We start from the raw sequence: 20,136 nt of genomic DNA, 5'->3' as shown, positions 1-20,136 counted from the left end.
TGAATAGCTTTTGCATAACCTAGATAAGAATTCAGAAATAGAGATAGATGGAATATCAACACATATGTATAGGCATGCTTAGCTGAATTGGCTAGTCCTTTCACATGTTTGTATAACTTGAGTCTCAACTCAGGAATGATACTATAGGAATGGAAGGAATGTATGATAGTTCAATTGTACAAGGGCGATGCAAAAACTGATGTATCTAACTACTGACCTGTCAGTATCTCTGGTGTGGTAGTAAACATTTTAGAGAAGTTGGTTAGAACTCCCATAGGAAGAAGTAGCATGGATTTATGGATTTACTAAAGGAATCCTTGTTTTAACAATTTGCTCATATTTTATAATAATGTTACTAATGAGTTGGATAAAGAAAATAGATACACTATGATAATGTTAGATTTTGCCAAGGCACTTCATAGGATACCACATGAAAGTCTGTTGCATAAACTGAAGAATATGGAATTGGAATAGAAACTTCTAACTTGGATCAGTGGATACAGACAGATATCAAAAAAGTGGTATATGGTGGGTGTGAATATGCCAAATTAAAGGCAACCAGTGGTATACCTCAGGGTTCAGTCCTTGGGTCATTGTTGTTCAGTCTATACATTAATGACATTAGGAAGGGTCTAACAGATGTACAATTATTTTGCTGATGATGCAAAGATAGGCAGTGCAATCAGGGATGCTACTGATTTCTGGCAGTTACAAAATGATTTGAATAGGCTGAAAATTTGGGCAAATGAAAATGGGTATTAATTGAATGTTAGTAAGTGTAAAGTTATGCACTTTGGCATGATGAGATTTCCAGTGGCATATTATATTAGCAGGGTTATACTACAAAAAAGTGATGAGGCTAGGAATCTTGGTGTAATAGTGGATAGAAATTTGAAGCTATACTCTGCAAGGAGCAGCATGAGTTTACTAAAGGAAATCATGTTTTAGCAATTTGCTCATATTTTATAACAATGTTACGATTTGGATAAAGGGAATGGATACGCTATGATAAAGTTGGATTTTTCAAAAGTGTTTGATAGGATACCACATAAAAGGCTGTTGCATAAACTGGAGAATATGGGATTGGAATATAAACTCTTGACTTGGATCAGTGGATGGTTGACAGATAGATATCACAAAGTGGTATATAGTGGGTGTGAATCTGCCAGATTTAAGATGACCAATGGTTTGCCTTAGGGTTTAGTCCTTGGGCCATTATTGTTCAATCTATACATTAATGGCATCAGATGTGCAATTGTTTGCCAATGATCCAAATATAGGCAGGGCAATCAGGGATACTACTGATTATTCAGCGCTTACAAAAATGATTTGAATAGGCTGGGAAGTTGGACAAATGAAAATGGACAAATAAAAATTAAATTTCCAGGAGCATTTTCTGTCCAAAAAGAAACCAAACTTTTGATAGAAAATAAAACAGGCCAATTATAATTATTCAAATCATTTATTTCAATCAATATACTCCCCCAACTCCGCCATTGCCGGTCCCAAGCCCAGATGAGAAAGGAGGAGGGTTGTACTTGTGGCTAGCAACCATAATATGGAAAAAGCATATTGCTACAGAAACCTCAACTATTGTTGGAAAACCGACACAAAATCAAGAGGGAGAAGTACTGGGGAAAATGAAGCAAGCCAGTGAAAGCCCCTTTGGGGAAGCTGACAGGTGGAAAACTCCAAGAAAAAACCTCTTTAGCCCAAAACGTTTAACCAAAATTGGATGCTGGAATATTAGGACTTTGTATGAAAGCGCAAAAATTAACTTACCAACCAGAGAAATGGACAGATACAAAATAGAAATACTAGGTCTAAATGAGACAAGATGGAATGGTAGCAGAGAAGTCCAACTAACAACAAACAAATACATTTTATATTCTGGAAACCAGAATGAAGATAATGAAATTATCTTCATTCTGATATGAATAAAGAATGAAACCAGAATGAAGCATGAAAGCTACACCTATGCTATATGTGTAGCACAAAAGCTACACATATAGCAAAGGTGTAGCTTTCATGCTAACAGCAGATGCTAGAAGAGCACTAATTGAATGGAATCCAGTTTCTGAAAGAATCATCAAAGCTAGATTTAAAACTAAATACAGAAATGTGACTATAATAAACATATATGGACCAGCAAACAATGCAAAAACAGAAGAGAAAGAAGACTTCTATTACATGCTGCAAAAAGAAGTAGATGAAGTAAAAAGTAAAGATATGCTTTTAATTATAGGTAACATGAATGCAAAAGTAGGAAATAGTAACATGGGATATGAACGAATAATGGGAAAAGAAGGTTTAGGAAACTGTAATGAAAATGAGGGAAATCCTAAAAGACTTGTGCACTTTCGATGATATGATCATAGGAGGAACCTTATTTAAACATAAAGACATCCATAAACAGACTTGGATATCACCTGATAAGAAATCCAAAAACCAAATAGACCATATTTTAATAAACAGAACTTGGAGAACCTCTTTGATGGATGTAAGAGTTTGGAGAGGTGCAGATGCCTTTACAGACCACTTATTATTGATCGCAAAAATGAAAATGAAACTAAGAAAAATATTCCAAGGCAAGAACCAAAGAATTAAATACAATATATCCAAATTTAAAAACAAGAATACAAAAGACAAATATAAAGTAACATTAAGGAATAAATATGGAAGCCTTATAGAACAACATAAGGAAATAGACATTGAAGAGAACTGGGAAAAAATACAGAATACATTTAATATTACTGCTGAAGAAGTTCTGGGAAGGCAGAGTAGGAATCACAAACAATGGATCTCTGAAGAAACCATCAAATTATGTGAAGAAAGGAAAGCTTTATGGAATACACTTCTGCAAAATACAGAAGAAAACAAAAGAAATAGGATAAATGAAAGATACAGGCTTAAAAACGGACAAGTAAAAAAAAAGTGCAAGGAAAGATAGAAGAGTTTTCCTGGAGGAAATGTGTAAAGAGGCTGAAGAAGCAGCAAGTAAATTTGACCCTAAGATGTTGTTTGAGATAACAAGAAAGTTAGCTGGGAAGAGCTTTAAAAGAGAAGGGCCCATAAAAAATAAACAAGGAAAATTTCACAAATGAAGCAGACATAGAAAAAAGATGGGTAGAACATTTCCAAGAAATTTTAAATGGAGAAATAGAAAACCTAGAACAAGGAATACCAGAAACACCAGAAGAAGAAATACTTAAAATAAATACAGGAACTATAACTAAACTAGAAATAACTCGGGCAGTGAGTTATTTCTAGTTTAGTTATAGAGAAATAACTCAGGTCCCAAGTCCGGATGAGAAAGGAGGAGGGTTTTACTTGTGGCTAGCAACCATCTTTCTGATTGTTATTGATTGGGTGATGAGGAAAACATCTGAAGAAAGAATTGGCATTCAATGGGGATGGTCAAATAAAATCAGTGACCTGGATTTTGCAGACGATTTATGCCTTTTGGCACAAAAACATCAACACCTCCAAAAGAAAATAGATAATTTAAACCAAGAAGCAAATAAATGTGGATTGAAAATAAATCACAACAAGACTAAGGTAATGAAGATAAACCCCAAACAAGAATTAGTCTTTGAAATACTAGGGAAAACACTGGAACAGGTAGATAACTTTGGCTACCTGTGATCAGCACACAAGGAGGAACCAAACAGGACATACAAAATAGAATCCAGAAAGCACAGATTGCATTCAGTATAATGAAGAAAATTTGGGGGTCCAAAGAAATAAAATTAAAAACCAAAATTAGGCTCTTCAACACTAATGTTAAACCAGTTTTACTATATGGAGCTGAGACATGGTCACTAACAAAGGAAAACATAAATAAAATACAGGTCTACATAAACAAATGCTTGAGGAAGATACTAGGAATATACTGGCCAAATAAAATAACAAATGTAGAACTTTGGGAGAGAACAGGTCAAACCAGCATCAGAAATGAAATTACTAAAAGAAAATGGAATTGGATAGGTCACAGAATCAGGAACCCAGATAAAGAAATAACAAAAATTGCACTAGAATGGAATCTCCAAGGCAAGAGGAAAAGAGGTAGACCCAGGATAACATGGAGAAGAGAACTAGAAACAGAGGTAAGATGGCCGGGATGTTCCTAGAAAGAGATCAAAAAAGAAGCATTGAATAGAGTCAGATGGAAATCAATGGTTAGGCCCTATGCTCTGCAGGGAGCGAAGAGGATAGGTAAGGTAAGATAATATACTCTCCCTCAGCTTCAATACAGCATTTGGCATGGTCAATTAATTCGTTAAATGAGTTTTTTTATCAGTTTTTGGGATACTGTTGAGGGTCGTGGTTACTGCCGCTTGAACATTTTCAATGGTGTTGTATTGCTTTCCTTTCATCAGCAAATGAAGTTGGAGGAAGTGAAAGAAGTCACAGCGTGCTAAATCAGGTGAACACGATGAGCGATCCAACACATAAATTTGGTTTTTGCTCAAAAACTGTCTCACAATGTTCGAACGATGAGACAGTGCATTATCATGCAAAAGTGACCAGCTGCCTGCATTATGATATTCATGCCGTATGTGACGAATTCTCGCTATTGATCGCTTCAAAACTTCAAAATAAAACTGACTATTGACTGTTTGGCCAGGCAGAACGAATTCTTTGTGGATGATGCCCTTGGAATCGTAGAAACAAATCAGTATTGTCTTTACTTTTGACTTCTCCAAGCGACTTTTTTTGCGGATGCCCCTCTTCTGGTGGTCTCCATTCAGCACTCTGTTTCAGGCTCATGCTATAAACCACGTTTTGTCACCAGTAACGATCGTTTGAAGGAAGTTTGACTCCTTATGAGCAGTTTAATGAAGTCCTTGCAGTATTCAATTCGATACAATTTTTGGTCATCGGTCAACTTGTGGGGAACAAATCGTGAATTCAATTTACGAAGGCCCAAACTCTCAGTCAAAATGTTGTGCACAGTTGATTTTGGAATCTCCAATTCATCTTCAATCAATCTCGTGGACGATTTCGGGTTTTCTTTGATGAAAGCACACACTTTTTGGATGTTAACTTCGCTCAGTCCAGTTTTTGGTTGGCCTAGCATTTCTTCATCCTCAAGCATCTCACAACCACTTTGAAATCACTTAAACCACTCATAAACTTGAGTACAGGATAAGCATTCATCACCGTATGCTTTTTGAAGCATTTGATGCGTTTCAGTAAAACTTTTACCAAGTTTAACACAAAAGTCAATCGCAGCTCTGTTTGAAACTCATTTTCCCACTGTCACTGTCTCACTCTTGGCACTATAACTCAGCTTCTAATGAAATAAATGTCATAAACAGTTGACACAACGCTAATGAAGGTTGTCGCTTTTGGCAACAAAAAGATACAACAGGTAGCACTACTAGTTTCTTCTGTTTTCAAAAAGTTCAATTTCTTTTTGGACAGAGGGTGTAGGTAGGTAGTTTCTCTTTTTACAGTATTAGAGGGTGCCAAATTAGGACTTCAGATCCTTTGTCCATTACAATTTGAACTGCTTCACTTACCCAATGTTGCATGTTAACTGTAACACTAATGTGCTTTGAAAATGCTGATTTTAAATCCAATGATATATAAGCCAGTTAAATAACAATCTTTTTTATAATTTAGTTTGTTTGGTGTTGTAATACCATTAAAGTAAGTTACGAATAATGTTCAACGCCCAAGTTTTGTATATTAGATGTAATGTCCTAAGCACCTCTAGTGTGCCATCAGTCTTTTTTACATTTGGCATGGCAATAATGCCACCTAGATCAGGGGTGGGGAACCTTTTTAGTATCAAGGGCGAAAATTGCTAATTTAAAAACTTCCGCGGGTGACTGGAAAAATTTAACTCTTATATATAGTGTATGTAGTGTGCTGATGTACATACGAGTACATCAGCAAAGGGGCGAATTGAAATAGACTCGCAGGCGAAATTTTGCCCATGGGCGAGGGGTTCCCCACCCCTGACCTAGATGGTACACTTTTGCAAGATGAACTTTTAGTAAAAGTATTTGGTTTCCTTCTGTTTCCTCCTCTCCATCAAAACTTTTAAAAGTCATCCTTCCATAGTCATTCCTCCTTTTACTTGCCACATAGTGAAAGAACTCTATGATTTTTTTTTCCTCATTATCTAGCTTTCTCTTGTAATATGCTTTGGCATTCCTTACCATTCAGGTCATTCTTCTTGCATGTACATTGTACTACTCTTGAGCATACTGATCACCTTTTTCTTTATGTTCCGTTCCCAACTTTTTCTGCATTTCCTGCTTAATGATGCTATTCATTCATTGAACCTCTTCTTAATTTATTCTCTTGACTCTGGGTATACAGTCTGATGCTGCTTTCTTCAAATACCCCTTGACCACATCCCATGCACCACCATTTCTCCTCTCGAGATTCTTATTCTCTGGCACTGCTGAAAACTAATTCCTCAGCTTGTCATAATTACCTGCTTTGTAATTTCATATATATCTTTTTTAATAGAATTGCATGCCTGGCAGTCTCCCAGGACATGCCCACATGATCGCATTCCCCATGTGGAGGTAGTGTAGCCTGATGGTTATTGTTAAGTTCTTTGATGGTTTGACCTGATTCAATAATTCTGAACCTCAAATCCTCTCCATATATATGCTGTCTCAGATGATTATCTCTTAACAGCTGTGTAAATTCCATTTTTTTCCCTCCTTGTAGCCATTCCTCTTCCTAATCTACATTTCTATAGATGAAATCCCATAATAATTACTTGACCTACATTGATGACATTGCAACCAGATTATCTGGATATGTGCAGCTGTGAGAAGTGGGACTGATGTTGTGTCTTTGCAGGTGGATCTGAATAGACTCTGTGGGTGGGCAAATGATTAGAGTTGTCAGTTTAATGTTGCAAAGTGCAATTTGGTAGGCAAGGTTAGGATGCAGAGTATACAGTTGATAAAGAAAGTTTGAAGGAGATCTGGGAGTGATGGTAGATAGAGACTTGAAGTTTAGGAGTCACATTGCTAAAATTGTAAGAAAATCTCAACAGATTATGGCAGTGATGTGGAGGACATTGACATTCAGAAGTAAAGAGATTATGGTTCCCTTGTATAAGGCTTTGATCAGGCCACATATGGATTACTATGCACAGATTTGGTTGCCTGGTTTTCAGGGGGATAGGAGAGGGTCCAGAGAAGGTGTACTAAGTTAGTGTCAGGTTTATGGAATGTCAGATGCAAGGAGAGATTGAGAGAATGCAACTTACAGAGCCTTATGAATAGAAGAATAAGAGAGGCTAGGATTAAGACATATAAGTTGGTGAGGGGGGTTGTTACCAGATTAATGTGGAGGAGAAATTTAGAGTAGAGAGAGGCAAGAGTAGAACTAGAGGCCATTCTTGGAAACTATATAAGGAGGTTTGTGAGCAAGGGAGTGAGAAGCAGGTTCTTTGCAAGGAGAGTGAGTGGAATGCATTGCCTGAAAGTGTTGAGTGTGGAAATTGTGAATGGGCTTAAGGCACAGTTCAGTGTATAGATTTTTGCAAGAGAGTATAGATCTCCTACAAAGGAGTCCTTTGAATACTTTTTTTTATTCTTTATTTCCTCAACTTAAGATGAATTTTCAGTGGTTATGCTTTGATAAATGCATTGCATATCAATAAATTATATGCATGTATTTATAAAAACTAGAGAACTTGAACATGTGCCTCTTCCTGCTTAGCATCATACCTATTTTCTAACTATTATATATTGCAATTAAACACTGCAACTTGTTTCTTCCAGTATCTATGGAGAATGTATTAACTGACGTTCATGAACTAGAAAAGGGAATGGAACTGTGTAAGAAAGAAATGTTATTAAGGAAAGATGCCAAAGATGTTGCAGTACTTAGAGAATTCATGGCCAACTCTGAAGACAAGTTAAAGAAATTACAATCAGAAACTAAAACGGCTCAGGTAGTGGTTTTAACGATATATATATATATATATATAGTACTTACATTCATATTTTGTATAAATTGTAAACTTTTTTTATTTATACAATAATTATTGGGAAAAGAGAAATACACTCATCCATAAACTCCTGGAAACTTATTTTAAACATTCCTTACCTTCAAAGTTAATAGAAAACACTGTGTACACATATTTCTTACCATAGCTTTCTTTGCTTAAACTACCATGTGGATTTTGATTAATAGGAATTTCACCCTGAATTAATTCATCAGCCACACTTTTATGCTTGTCATCATCAGCATCATATCCACTCCCATTACTCTGGTTTACGCGATAGGGTTCAGTGGAATATCATTATGTAGCCAATTTGTTTATCCACCTCAGGTGTCACTATTGTTGAAATCTAGTAAATTACTAAAGACAAACCTTTCCCAAAGTCATACTACTTCACACCAGCATGTCCATTTACTCCTGTTTACCCACTAATTCTATTCTGAAGATAACACACAGAATCCACTAGGGTTCTGTGTATTATCCTTAGGTGCATTTGCAAGTACAGCAGTTTCATGGTGCATTCATTTCCTTTATCCAACTCAGCTGTCACATTACTGTTGAAAATGTGTCAATTACTAAATCAAGACCTACCTTTCACAAACTGTGCAACCCTCTAGCATATTGTATTCCTGTCCAGCCCATTCCTGAATTCTGCCTTTGACCAATACCTTAATTGGAATCTAGCATACTAATCAGTCTATAATTTACTACTTCTGTCTTTTTACCTTCTTTGTGTAATGAAACTATTTTATTGTCTTTCAAGCCCCTTGAGATCCAGCTAGTGCTGAGACTGAATTGCATTTTCTTGTAACACAAGATCTAATTTCCCATCCCATCCCATGGCTGTATTCACATTGAGATTTCATAAAGAAGAATTATTTTATTTTGTCATTTGGTAAAAGGGCAGAGACATCAAAACAGACTTATAAATCACTTTTTTCAAGTGTGATGTCCGCAATTTTTTTTACAAAATATTGTGTGTTTTTAATACAGGAGGGAGAATGACCTACCAACTCCTTGAGTGTTGACACTAGTTTCTTGGCTAGATGATAACTGGGGCTGTTAGTACCCTCAATTATCATCCAGAATGGTACATTCTGCTCATGAATCTTGGGCAAACTGTAAATTCTCACGGAACAAGAATAGTGTGGAAATAGTTTTTTTAATTGTATCTTCAAGCCAGAATGTGACTGATTTGAGTAATTCTGTTTTTGTTGTAATCCAATTGGGTTATATTTCAAAAGTCGATAGGTACCGTTGTTCGAGACTAAGTGATTCATTTTTTCCAGGTATGTAGTTAACTTTGAAATAACCATGGTACTGCCTTTATCGGCTGTAGTAATTACAATGTCCTGACTTGCTTTTAAAGACTTCACACTTGCCAATTCAGTTTTGGTTAGATTGCTAGTTATTTTTTTAGTACTGTTTAAAATGTTAGAAGTTTCTAATTGTATTTTGTCAGCTACAGTGCTTGGGAGAAACCTTATGCTTCTTTCAATATGGTATATAAAATCCAATTTGTTAACAGTCCTCAGTGCTACAGCAAAGTTTAAGCCTTTACTGAGTAGCGAGAGTTCATCACTGTTGAGGGCATAACTAGAAAGATTAATCACATGATTAATCATCAACTGCTTATTGAAGCAGTTGGTTGCTCCTGTTATCACTGGCTTTTAGTTGGCTGTTTTCAAAGACGTTAAATGATAAGAAATTTAAATTTATTATATAAAGAAATATAATAAATAAATATTAAAAGAACATAAAAAACAATAATTATATTGCCCTCTTTTAGTCTAAGAAATTATTATTATTATTATCAACAGACCTCCATGGAGTCAAGAGACTCATCGTGGGACCTCATAACCACAGCTCATCTAACCTCAACTTAAATGCATTCACTGTCCCTACACTCACCACCCTTCATGCAAAAAATTGAAGCTCATCCCCTTGTTCACACCCACCTTATAGAGCTTCCAGAGATGGCCTCTTCTCCCACTGTCTCCAGATATTCTATGCAAAATCTCGTCCACATGAATCTGGTAATTACCCCCTTACCAAGTTATATGTCTTGATCATGTCTTCCCTCTTGATTCTATCCAGTAGGCTATGTCATTTTCATTCTCTCAATCTGTCCTCATATTACACATTCCAGAGACCAGACACCAACTTATTCAATTGTTTCTGGACCCTCTCCAACATCTCATCATCCTCTTGAAAACCTGGCAACCAAATCTGTGCACTACATGTCAGTGTTCTCCACATCATTCCCATAATCTGCTGTGTCGTCCTCACAATTTTAGCAAAATGTCCATGAAATTTCAAGACTCTATCCTCCACCTTCTCCAAAATATCCCCACTAATCTTATATTCTGCATCCCATCTTTGCTTCCCAAATTTTAAAACCTTACACTTTGCAACATTAAATGGACATCCCTCCCCTCCCCCCCCACTACACACACACACACACACACTTGTCTATATAGACAGTCTTTTTAGGACCTCTTGCAAAGATACAACATCTACTCTACTTCTTATAACTCTCCTCAACTTTGTGTCATCTGCAAACAACTGTATATCACCATTTAAGCCCTTTCCAATCTTATTTACATACAAATACGCTAATCAACCAAAAGGCTGTGGTTCAAATCCTGCTGCGGGCATGGACATTTGTGATTGTCTTTGGGAGTGGTAGTGGGCGGTGGTTGAAGCCATTGGTGTAGTTGCGGTCAGTTGGTGTATTGAGTGGCAGAGACAGAGTTGTAGAGCAGGTGCCCTCCCTCGATGAGTCTTTGGACTCCCTGAAAGTATCTAATGATGATAATAAATTAAACAATAGTGACCCCAAAACAGACCCTTGGGGCATGCCACTAGTGACTTTCTTCTTCTGGGATATCATTGTCCCATACACCTGTTGATACCTATAAGACAGCCAGTCTTCAATCCAATGCACTAATCTACTATCCAATCCCCATCTGTTCCATTTTAATTCCTAGTTTGTCATGTGGTAATCTATCGAAAGCCTTTGCAAAATCCAAATATACTACTGTATATGCATCCCCCTTGCTCAATGTATTCATCAACTTGTGATAAGTAAGCAGATTGCTAAAACAATCTTCCTTTAGCAAACCCATGCTGTCCACCAAAGAGAATTCTACTGCTATCCACCCAGTTCTGAATCCTTGTCCTCACTAGCTTCAACACCTTGACCACAACTCCAGACAAGGAAATTGGTCTATAATTCAAAGTCTTATCAACTCCTTTATGAAGTGGAACAATTTTGCAATCTTTCAAACCTTTGGGACCTGGGCTAATCTAAGACTGATGCTGAAAATGTATGTTAAAGGTGTTGTTAGCTCCAAGGAGCATTCCCTTGAGAGACACATGGTGATATACTGTCAAGTCCCATGGCCTTGTTGATATCAAGTTTACTCAATTTCTCATACCTCCTGCTCACCCTCCATCAGTGGTTCCTCCCCCATTCCCACGACTCTCAAGTTCTACATTATGTTACAATCACAAGGATGGAATACTTTAATGAACTGCTCATTTAACACCTTTACTATATCCTCTTCAGTGTTTATTATTCTCCCATTATCACTGACCAACATTATCCTCCCATAATCATTCTTCCTTCTACTAGCCAGATATCGAAAAATCTCCCTAGGATTTCTTTTAGCGTCATTTACAAACTGCTGCTCATACCACAGTTTTGCTACTCGTACTAAGTGAGTCACCTTCCTTGCTTTTTGTACTCTCGTGTAAGTGATTATTTCCACTCATCTTGTGCTGCCTTCACAATGCCTTTTTCACATTTCACCTCTTCAATCATCCATTTTACACCTACCTTATTTAATCTCCAGACCTTTGGAATATGCTCAGTTATTGCCTCTACCAGATAATTCCTGAGTAGAGACCAAGTAGCACTGATTTCCTTCCCATGCTGTTCCACATTCCATGATATTGCTGCAAGCTGCCTCCTGAGTTTACCATAATCACCCATCTTATAAATCCACACATATAATTTTTCTCACAAAAGGCCTGATTATGGCTGCCCACCACCCAAATGATCGCTTCATGGTCACTTTCACCAACTGAGGATAATGTGACACTTCATTTACAACATCTTATTAGCCAGACGAATTTGCCTAAATATTTCCTTCTCACTGCCTTATACATTACCAAATCTATAGCAACCCTACTAAGCATTTCATCCTGCCCACCATACTTCACACCATACTGAATGATATAATCACGTAATCACAAGAAAGATATTTATTTAACCAAATATTTCGGTCTGGAAATAGCAGACCATCGTCGGTGGTATTACAAGAACAGTTTAAAAAATATATACAAGCTAGAATACTAACAATAGATCGTTGAAATTAGAACATGCCGCGTGATGTTATATCACTAAGTATGAAACGAAATATTTTGAAGTAGAAACATGATTGAATTTGCTATAAAAAAAAAAAAAAAAAAAAAAAAAAAAAATTAATGAGTAATCTTGATTAGGCTTTCCCAGATTTTTGATATAGATATGCAGTCATTACGATTCAGGTTGGGATGATGGAGCAAGGCCTCCACGCTTTCCTTGAACAAACGTTCGAACCTATAACGGGATCTATGTAAGAGGCGCGTTTTGGACCAAAGGATGCTGTGGTCAGTTTCAATCCCGTGTTGAGCCAAACCAGACTTTTCAGGTTTATTGTGAAGAATGGATGATTGATGTTCTTGGATTCTTTTTTCAAGAGAACGTCCAGTCTGTATATCTATATCAAAAATCTGGGAAAGCCTAATCAAGATTACTCATTAATTTTTTTTTTTTTTTTTTTTTTTTTTTTTTTTTTTTATAGCAAATTCAATCATGTTTTTACTTCAAAATATTTCGTTTCATACTTAGTGATATAACATCACGCGGCATGTTCTAATTTCAACGATCTATTGTTAGTATTCTAGCTTGTATATTTTTTTTAAACTGTTCTTGTAATACCACCGACGATGGTCTGCTATTTCCAGACCGAAATATTTGGTTAAATAAATATCTTTCTTGTGATTACGTGATTATATCATTCAGTCTTATGTCGCAAGTATCCTTAAAACAACAAATTCACACCATACTGCTTCAAAACCACTGTCAGTATTTGCTCCTGGCATCTCCACACTAGATGGCCACAACTCTTCTGCCACCATCAATAACATTCCCATTCCCTTTATCTGTGTTTGTAAAAGACTACATATTCCTCCATCAGGAGATGGAGGGATATGTAGTCTTTCGAAGTCATCAAATCATACTATTCCTGTCAGAATGCCATCTACGTTCAATCATATCTCACTTATACCAACAATTTTTCGGATAATGAACTCTCTCAATGCTACAATTTCATTCCCCTCATTTCAAATACATCTAGCATTTATAAACATACACACTAGATCATTTCTTTTTCTATAAAAAATCCTACTAACCCCACTCCTCTACACTCTCCCCCTTTCCATTCCTTTCTATCATCACTGATACTACATCCCTCCCCAGACCTAAATATCACCCCCACATCTTTGACTTTCATAATCCTTTCTTTCTTTAATTCCCCTGTCCACCCTGACCTCCCTCTCCAATCTGTGTTCCTGCTCTAAAAATTTATAACTGTATAGAGAAAGCAATGCTCAGAGAGAGCAGATTCAAACTACATGCAAAAACTTAGCATTTGCTCAAAACCAGGTTCTAAATTTAAAATTGGAAATTTTCAGTTATTTGGGATGTCCTTGAGAGAATTACTCACAACTCAGCTAAATGTATCCTGGAAACAAGGAAAGTAAAACTTATTGCCAAATAGCTATAAGTTTTACTTTCCTTGTTTCCAGGATACATTTAGCTGAGTTGTCAGTAATTCTCTCAACGACATCCCAAATAACTGAAAATTTCCAAAACTTTAGAACCTGATTTTGAGCAAATGCTAAGTTTTTGTATGTAGTTTGAATCTGCTCTCTCTGAGCATTGCTTTCTCTATACAGTTATATATTTTTAGTGCTTTTGCCATGGTGAATTTCCTTTTTAGCTTGATGCAGTGGAATGAGATTGCTGTTTCTACATCATTTTAAAAAAGCCAGTCAATTAATGAAAACAGAAACATGTATCTTTAGCTTACCATAGTGTAGGAATATCAGATAAAATAAACAGAATACTACAGAAATAGAACCGTAATTGCCACCTTTAAACCTCCTGCAAAATTAAACACTTATTCAACTCATTCAAGAATCCACTTCCTCCACTGGCCCATGCTGGAGTACACCATATCCATTGCACCTATAATTTGCTCTATATAGGTGAAACAGGATACACAATTACTATTCAAACAAAAAAATAGCATAAACTGCACATTAAATTCTGAATTCTGGCTTTTCTGATCATGTCCTGAATACTCTGCATAGAATTGACTGAAAAGGTACCCATTCTTTACATCACACCTAAACGTAGTATGAGCATAAATTTAAAGAGGCCTGTGAAATTCTTATCTATCTGCATAATCTTTTGGGCTAAGAGTTAATTATAATTGGGACTAGTAATCTAGGATCTTAGCTTTAATATAACAAACACTTATGTTAAATTATTGATCCAGCCACCAAATTTGCTCTAATAAAAGTATTAATATGAAGTTGTTCTCTGATCTTAATATGAAAGTTGAAATGTCGGGAAATTCAAGTAATTATTCCTAACATGGTTGTAGTCTGCATAATTTACCAAAACCTGATCACTGTGTAACACTAAAGGAATGGAGTTTTACTGATGGATGTCTCTGCACCATTTGATTATTTACTTTTATTTAAATATTATTTGTAATAGAAAAATCAAAAATTTGGTATCTGTTATTCACTGGATCATTGTCTTAAATTTATACTGAAAATGGAGTTATACATTATATTACAAATATACATGTATAAGACCTTTCCAATAGTCTAAATCATCAATGCATGAATTCATGGACAAGTACAAAGTGTGCAAGTTAACTTTGTATTTAGATGATTGTTGCAATATAATTTTTTGGATATGGAAGAGGTGGAAACAAGATTAGACACAGTAGAAACAAATGGCCTTTGCAAGGAAGTAGAAAACCAATCTGCTGTTGTTGTTTTTTTTATTATTATTATTATTATTTTTTTAATATATATTGGTCTCATGTATAAGAGGTCTCGAGACCTATGAATGACAATGTCACGTGTAGATAAATGGTTAAAAAAAACAAAGGAATTTGTTGATATGTTTATTGAGGACTTGAGGGTTGTAATCATTGGAGAAAGCAGTATGGGGAAGACTGTTCCAATGATAGGGAATAAAGGAGGAGGAAGGACAAGAAGGTTCACTGAGTTTGGAGCTCTATATGGTTGTTGACCAGCAGCTCCTTTTGCCCATACATGATCGGAGGATTGTGGAGGAATAGTAGGGGTTCAGTGACACAGCATTCATGGAAATACCTATAAAAGAGACATGCTGCAGCAACAGAGTGCTTATGGAAAGGTGCTCTCTTCTGAATATAAACAGTATTCTAAGGGAAGTCTTGGGTGCACTGCCCCAAATGTGAGAACAGTATTCTCAAGCTGTGTGGATTTGAACTTTATAAAGTGTCACACAACTTTTGCCTGCTGTTCTCACATTTGGGACAGTGCACCCAAGACTTCCCTCAGAATGCTTGATTATATTGAGCAAGAAAGAAGTACTCTTTGGAATAAAAAAAAAAAAAAAATACCAAACTTTTTTTGGGGGTTGAAGGGATCCATGTGCTTATGCCAGGATTGGCTAGAGGTGAAGGTTAGTCCAAGAAGAGAAAACTGATCCTGATTAGTGAGCAGACTATTGTCAAAGGTGTGTGAGAGAGAGAGAGCAAGGTATGGTCTTTTTTCTGGGAAATGAAATAGGAGTGCATTTTGGTGGCATTAAAACTCATCCCAGTTGAAAATGGCAACAAGATCTTGAAGCATGAATTATCTGCGCACTACAAGGTTTCAAAAATGAAATAGAGAATTGGAGCATACTGTCATCAGCAAAGCCATGAATAGGATTGGATGTGTGAGAGAGAGATCATTGATGTATTGGAGCAAGAGTGTAAGTGAAAGCACAAGCCCTAGGGTACACCAGTATTGATTGAAAAATTTGATGAAAGAAAACCATCCACAATAGTGCAGTGAATGACCAGAAAGGAAGTTGACAGTCCATTCACAAGGGGGGGGGGAAAAGAATGTCACAAGTTTGTAGTTTGGTAAAAAAAAAAAAAAAAAAAGGTCACAATGCCAGACTTCATCAGATGCCTTGTAAATATCAAGAGCAATCACTTGAGTTTTTCAAACTTTTCCATGGCCTGTATCCAAAGGTGGGTGAGGTTGGTTAGGAGATATGCTGTGGAATTAGATTGATAGAATCCATATTGGGAATAAATAAGTAATTGGTGAGTTTATAAGTAGTGAAGCAGTTGACTGTTGATTACCTCTTTCATTATTTTTGGGAGTATTGAGGTCAGAGGAGTAGGACAATAGTTTCATGATTGACTTCTATCTCCCTTTTTCTGGAAACAGGATGGATGAAAGCTTTCAAGTTATTGGATAGGTATGATGAATATGAACAGCTTGAAGGGTCAATACAAGATAGACGTGAGTTCTGGAGCACAGTCTTTTAGTACGTCTGGAGGAATATCATCAGGGCCAGGAGACTTTGATATCAAATCTAATAAGTATTTTTCTGATGTCCAGGAAAACACTGATGCCAAGAGGTCTGCCCTATCTTTTGGAGATATGACCATTGTGCCATCAAGATATGAGAGAAGTGGAAGCATGGATGGACAGAAGTTGCGTTCTGTAGCCTTGGCAAGGGACTGTAATACTTGACTGCCATTTGAACAGGAGACAAGCTTAGTGCATTTGGTCCTTACAAAATTTGCGTTGGATTTGCAGTTGTTGAAGAGCTGTACTTTCGGCTGAGTAAGAAGTAATAGTTTTTGACTTGATACATTGGGCACACGATAAATTTTTGGCATGGACTCCTTTGGCACAACTGATAGAGAAGTGGATTGTGTTGAGGATTTTGAATAGGGTGGGAAATAAAAGCACCCATCCCATCAAGAATCATTTCTGTTATTAGATTAGAGTAGGTGCTAGGATCAGAAGAATGAAAGTAGTAATCAGACTATGGAAATGAGGTATAGAAATCCTGAAGGCCATCCCGGTTGGCACCACTGCTGTAGTGACACAGGATTACAAGGACAATCATCTGTAGTAAAGGAACATGGGCATAGTTATGATCTGACCTTATAGGAGGATGCCATCATAAACAGTGTATTTGGAGAGAGAGAGAGAGAGCAGTAACGAAAGGTCCAGGATGTTAGGAGAGTGATAAAGACTATCTATCGAAGTGTATATACAATTTGTGTTAAACTATTACTAATAAACTTTGCATTCGGATTGGTCTTTGAAGTTGGAGAAGGGAAGCCAGTCTCTATTGTAGAAGATGATATTACCAATACCCTAAATATTCAAATAGATCAGTGGAGTTATTAGAGTTAACAGAATGGTTAGTAGCAGTGAAGTGAGGTAAGGAAATCATGTGTCAATGCAAGTCATATAATGGGGTTTGCAGGTCTGATAATCTTTAGCATGGTATATCAGTGCTGACAGATGCTCAAGTCTTACCCTTCTTATGAAAGGCATCGTGGAAAGTGTAATGAGGAAAGTTGAGGTGAGGTTATCACAGAAAATGTGTGTAGATTAGCAAGATAGACATACTGGATCCATCAGTGGTATTGTCTTCAGCATTAGTACAAAGTAGTTGCCCCAGTGTCAAAAATTTTGTTGTTGTTGAGCCCATTGAAGAGCTTATAGATATGACTGTGGAACTGCAGAACTGCTTTGGCAATCTGTTGAACTTTGGAGTAGAGCTTTTCTCTAGGGTTATTGTCAATTTTCTGTATAGCAGCAGCAGCAATTGCTGGACAAGAATAGATATGGGCAGGTGTTAGTTCAACTCCTGGACAGTTCTTGCATGCTTCATAGCTCCTACTACCATCTGGCTGAATTTTCATGCCTTTAAAATGTTCTCTCTTTAAGCTGGTGATGATTGTGGTTATTTCTCTATTTTTATTAATTTCACTGATTTCATTCTTCTTCTTGAGTGTTTGTTTTACCAATCTTATTTTGGTGACTGAGTTAGCTTCAGTCAGTGATAATGGGTGTAATTTTTGAAATAAATGTCTTGCTTCTTTGGCTAGACTGTCTGCTCTATCATTGCCTTCAATATTTACATGGGCTGGTATCCATTGCAGTATACAGTTCTTATTTTTCAAATTTAACATTGTTAGTTGTTAATGAATTTTCTGCGTGAGTTTTGTTTTTCCATTTTTTAATATTTCAAGTACAGATTTAGAGTCGCTGTAGATGGTTATTCCTTCTGTAATGTTTATTACTCGATTAGAGAGATATAACTTGAGAGCTGTTTGTGTGGTTGTTAATTCGGTTAATTCGCAGGTGAAGTTTAAAGCTATTTTGCCAGCTGTGGTTTTGATTTGCATTTCCTTGCCTCCAGGTAGAGTTAGAAAAACCCCTGAACCTCTTAGATTGATGCTTCATCAGATGATCCATCAGTATAGGCAATGACATGCTTTGGATTGTGTAAGTGATGTATAGTGTCAAGTCCTTTTCTTTTATTTTCTTCCTGTGAATCTTTTTTGAACAAGGTTCTAGGAGATTTAAGTTTATCATTGTGTTTTTTTTTTGGTAGAATAGTGGAAAGGAATGGCTCTTTGCTTATTTCAACAGATCGACTTAGGTGTTCTAAGTCGATCTGTTTCCTAATTTCATGATCGTATTGTAAAGTGGATGATCTCTTTAGTCTAGATTTTCTTGTCCGGGCATCGAAAGTTCTATAATAGAAATTTTGTCGAAAATGAGAATTTCTTCATTTTCTCCATCCATTTGTAGTGAGATAACACTTTATTGGGAAAAGCACTCGGGAGTTGATTGCTTTCAGATTGTAGATGCTGTGAATGGCTATTTGGAAGGAATACTGAAGTTCTGTTTCCTTTTTTTGGTGTAGGATTTTTTCACCCAGAAACTCAGTTTTTTCATCCCTCAGAACAGGCAAACTGGCCCCATGAACACAGATAGATCTACAGTCATAAAATACATATTCTCTCTATACATACATATATATATACGTATGTATAGAGAAAGAAAGAAAGCTGTTACAGGCCGAAACTAGTAGTGTGTTTATATTAAAACCTTTTTAATTAAATCTCGGTTCTAGTCATTCAATTTTTTCATAAAACCAATATATATATATATATATATATATTCTCTCTTATTAGGAGGACTCAACCCATCCTAAGGGACAGAGGAGTAAAGGGAGAGAACCCCATATGAAATAAGTTTGGCATTTCTGCCACAGAAATATAGAGCAAATTCTAAATGATGTCTTATAATAAATAAACCATCTACAGTAGCAATACATAAGCCAAAAATCAGAGCCAGGTTTGTTTGCTGTGATAATGAATGACATCTGTATATAAGAATGTAGTTGTGAATACACCTATTTTATGAATATTTAATTTTCACACCTTTTTTTATCCCTATTATTTTTAAACTAAGAATGAATAGAAGCAGAATACCTAAACAAATTCTAAATTACCACCCAAAAGGTACTCGATGCAGAGGAAGACCCTTAAAAAGATGGAATTGAGTCCGGAACAGGCCACTTGGCCTATAAGCCTGGAAAGGAAGAAGAAGAAGAAGATTATTTTTAAACTCTGTTTTTTTCCCCCCTCTTCTGTTTTGTGTATTACACACTGACTGCATGATACCATTTGGTTATCTGTAAACTGTTTTGATTGAATATAATGGTGAGTCCTTATTCTTATAGTTTGTCGTGTCTGCCATTTGCTCTGCTTAGATAGACATTCATAGACTCCATAGTGTGAAGAACAAACAGCCATAGGACCTCCTTTTGCTGCAATGACTGCAGCAATCATGGGAACTTTGGACCAAAATGGTCCAAAATTCCCCATGATTCCTGTAGGCATGTAATGAGCTCCAGGACTGTTGTGGGGCTGACCTGCCTTGACCTCACCCGATGCTCCAGTTCATCTAACAGACATTCAGTAGGGTTGGGATCAGGGCTCTAT

At 36.4% G+C, this 20,136-nt stretch overlaps 1 protein-coding gene across 1 annotated transcript in view; it reads left to right on the top strand.

Annotated features, from left to right (window-relative positions):
* The window catches only part of Frl (formin-like protein), a 516,064-nt gene that overhangs the window by 432,192 nt on the left and 63,736 nt on the right, over positions 1–20,136 (top strand). The window contains 1 exon segment of the mRNA XM_090412395.1: positions 7,761–7,933. Within this exon segment, the coding sequence (XP_090268521.1) occupies positions 7,761–7,933 (173 nt within the window).

Source organism: Typopeltis vanoorti, chromosome 22 (genome assembly GCF_054136105.1).
Source record: "Typopeltis vanoorti isolate ZY-2024b chromosome 22, IOZ_Tvanoo_1.0, whole genome shotgun sequence".
Taxonomy (NCBI): domain Eukaryota; kingdom Metazoa; phylum Arthropoda; class Arachnida; order Uropygi; family Thelyphonidae; genus Typopeltis; species Typopeltis vanoorti.
The sequence above is the reverse complement of the archived record's forward strand: the minus strand, read 5'-3'. Positions and strand labels throughout refer to the sequence as shown.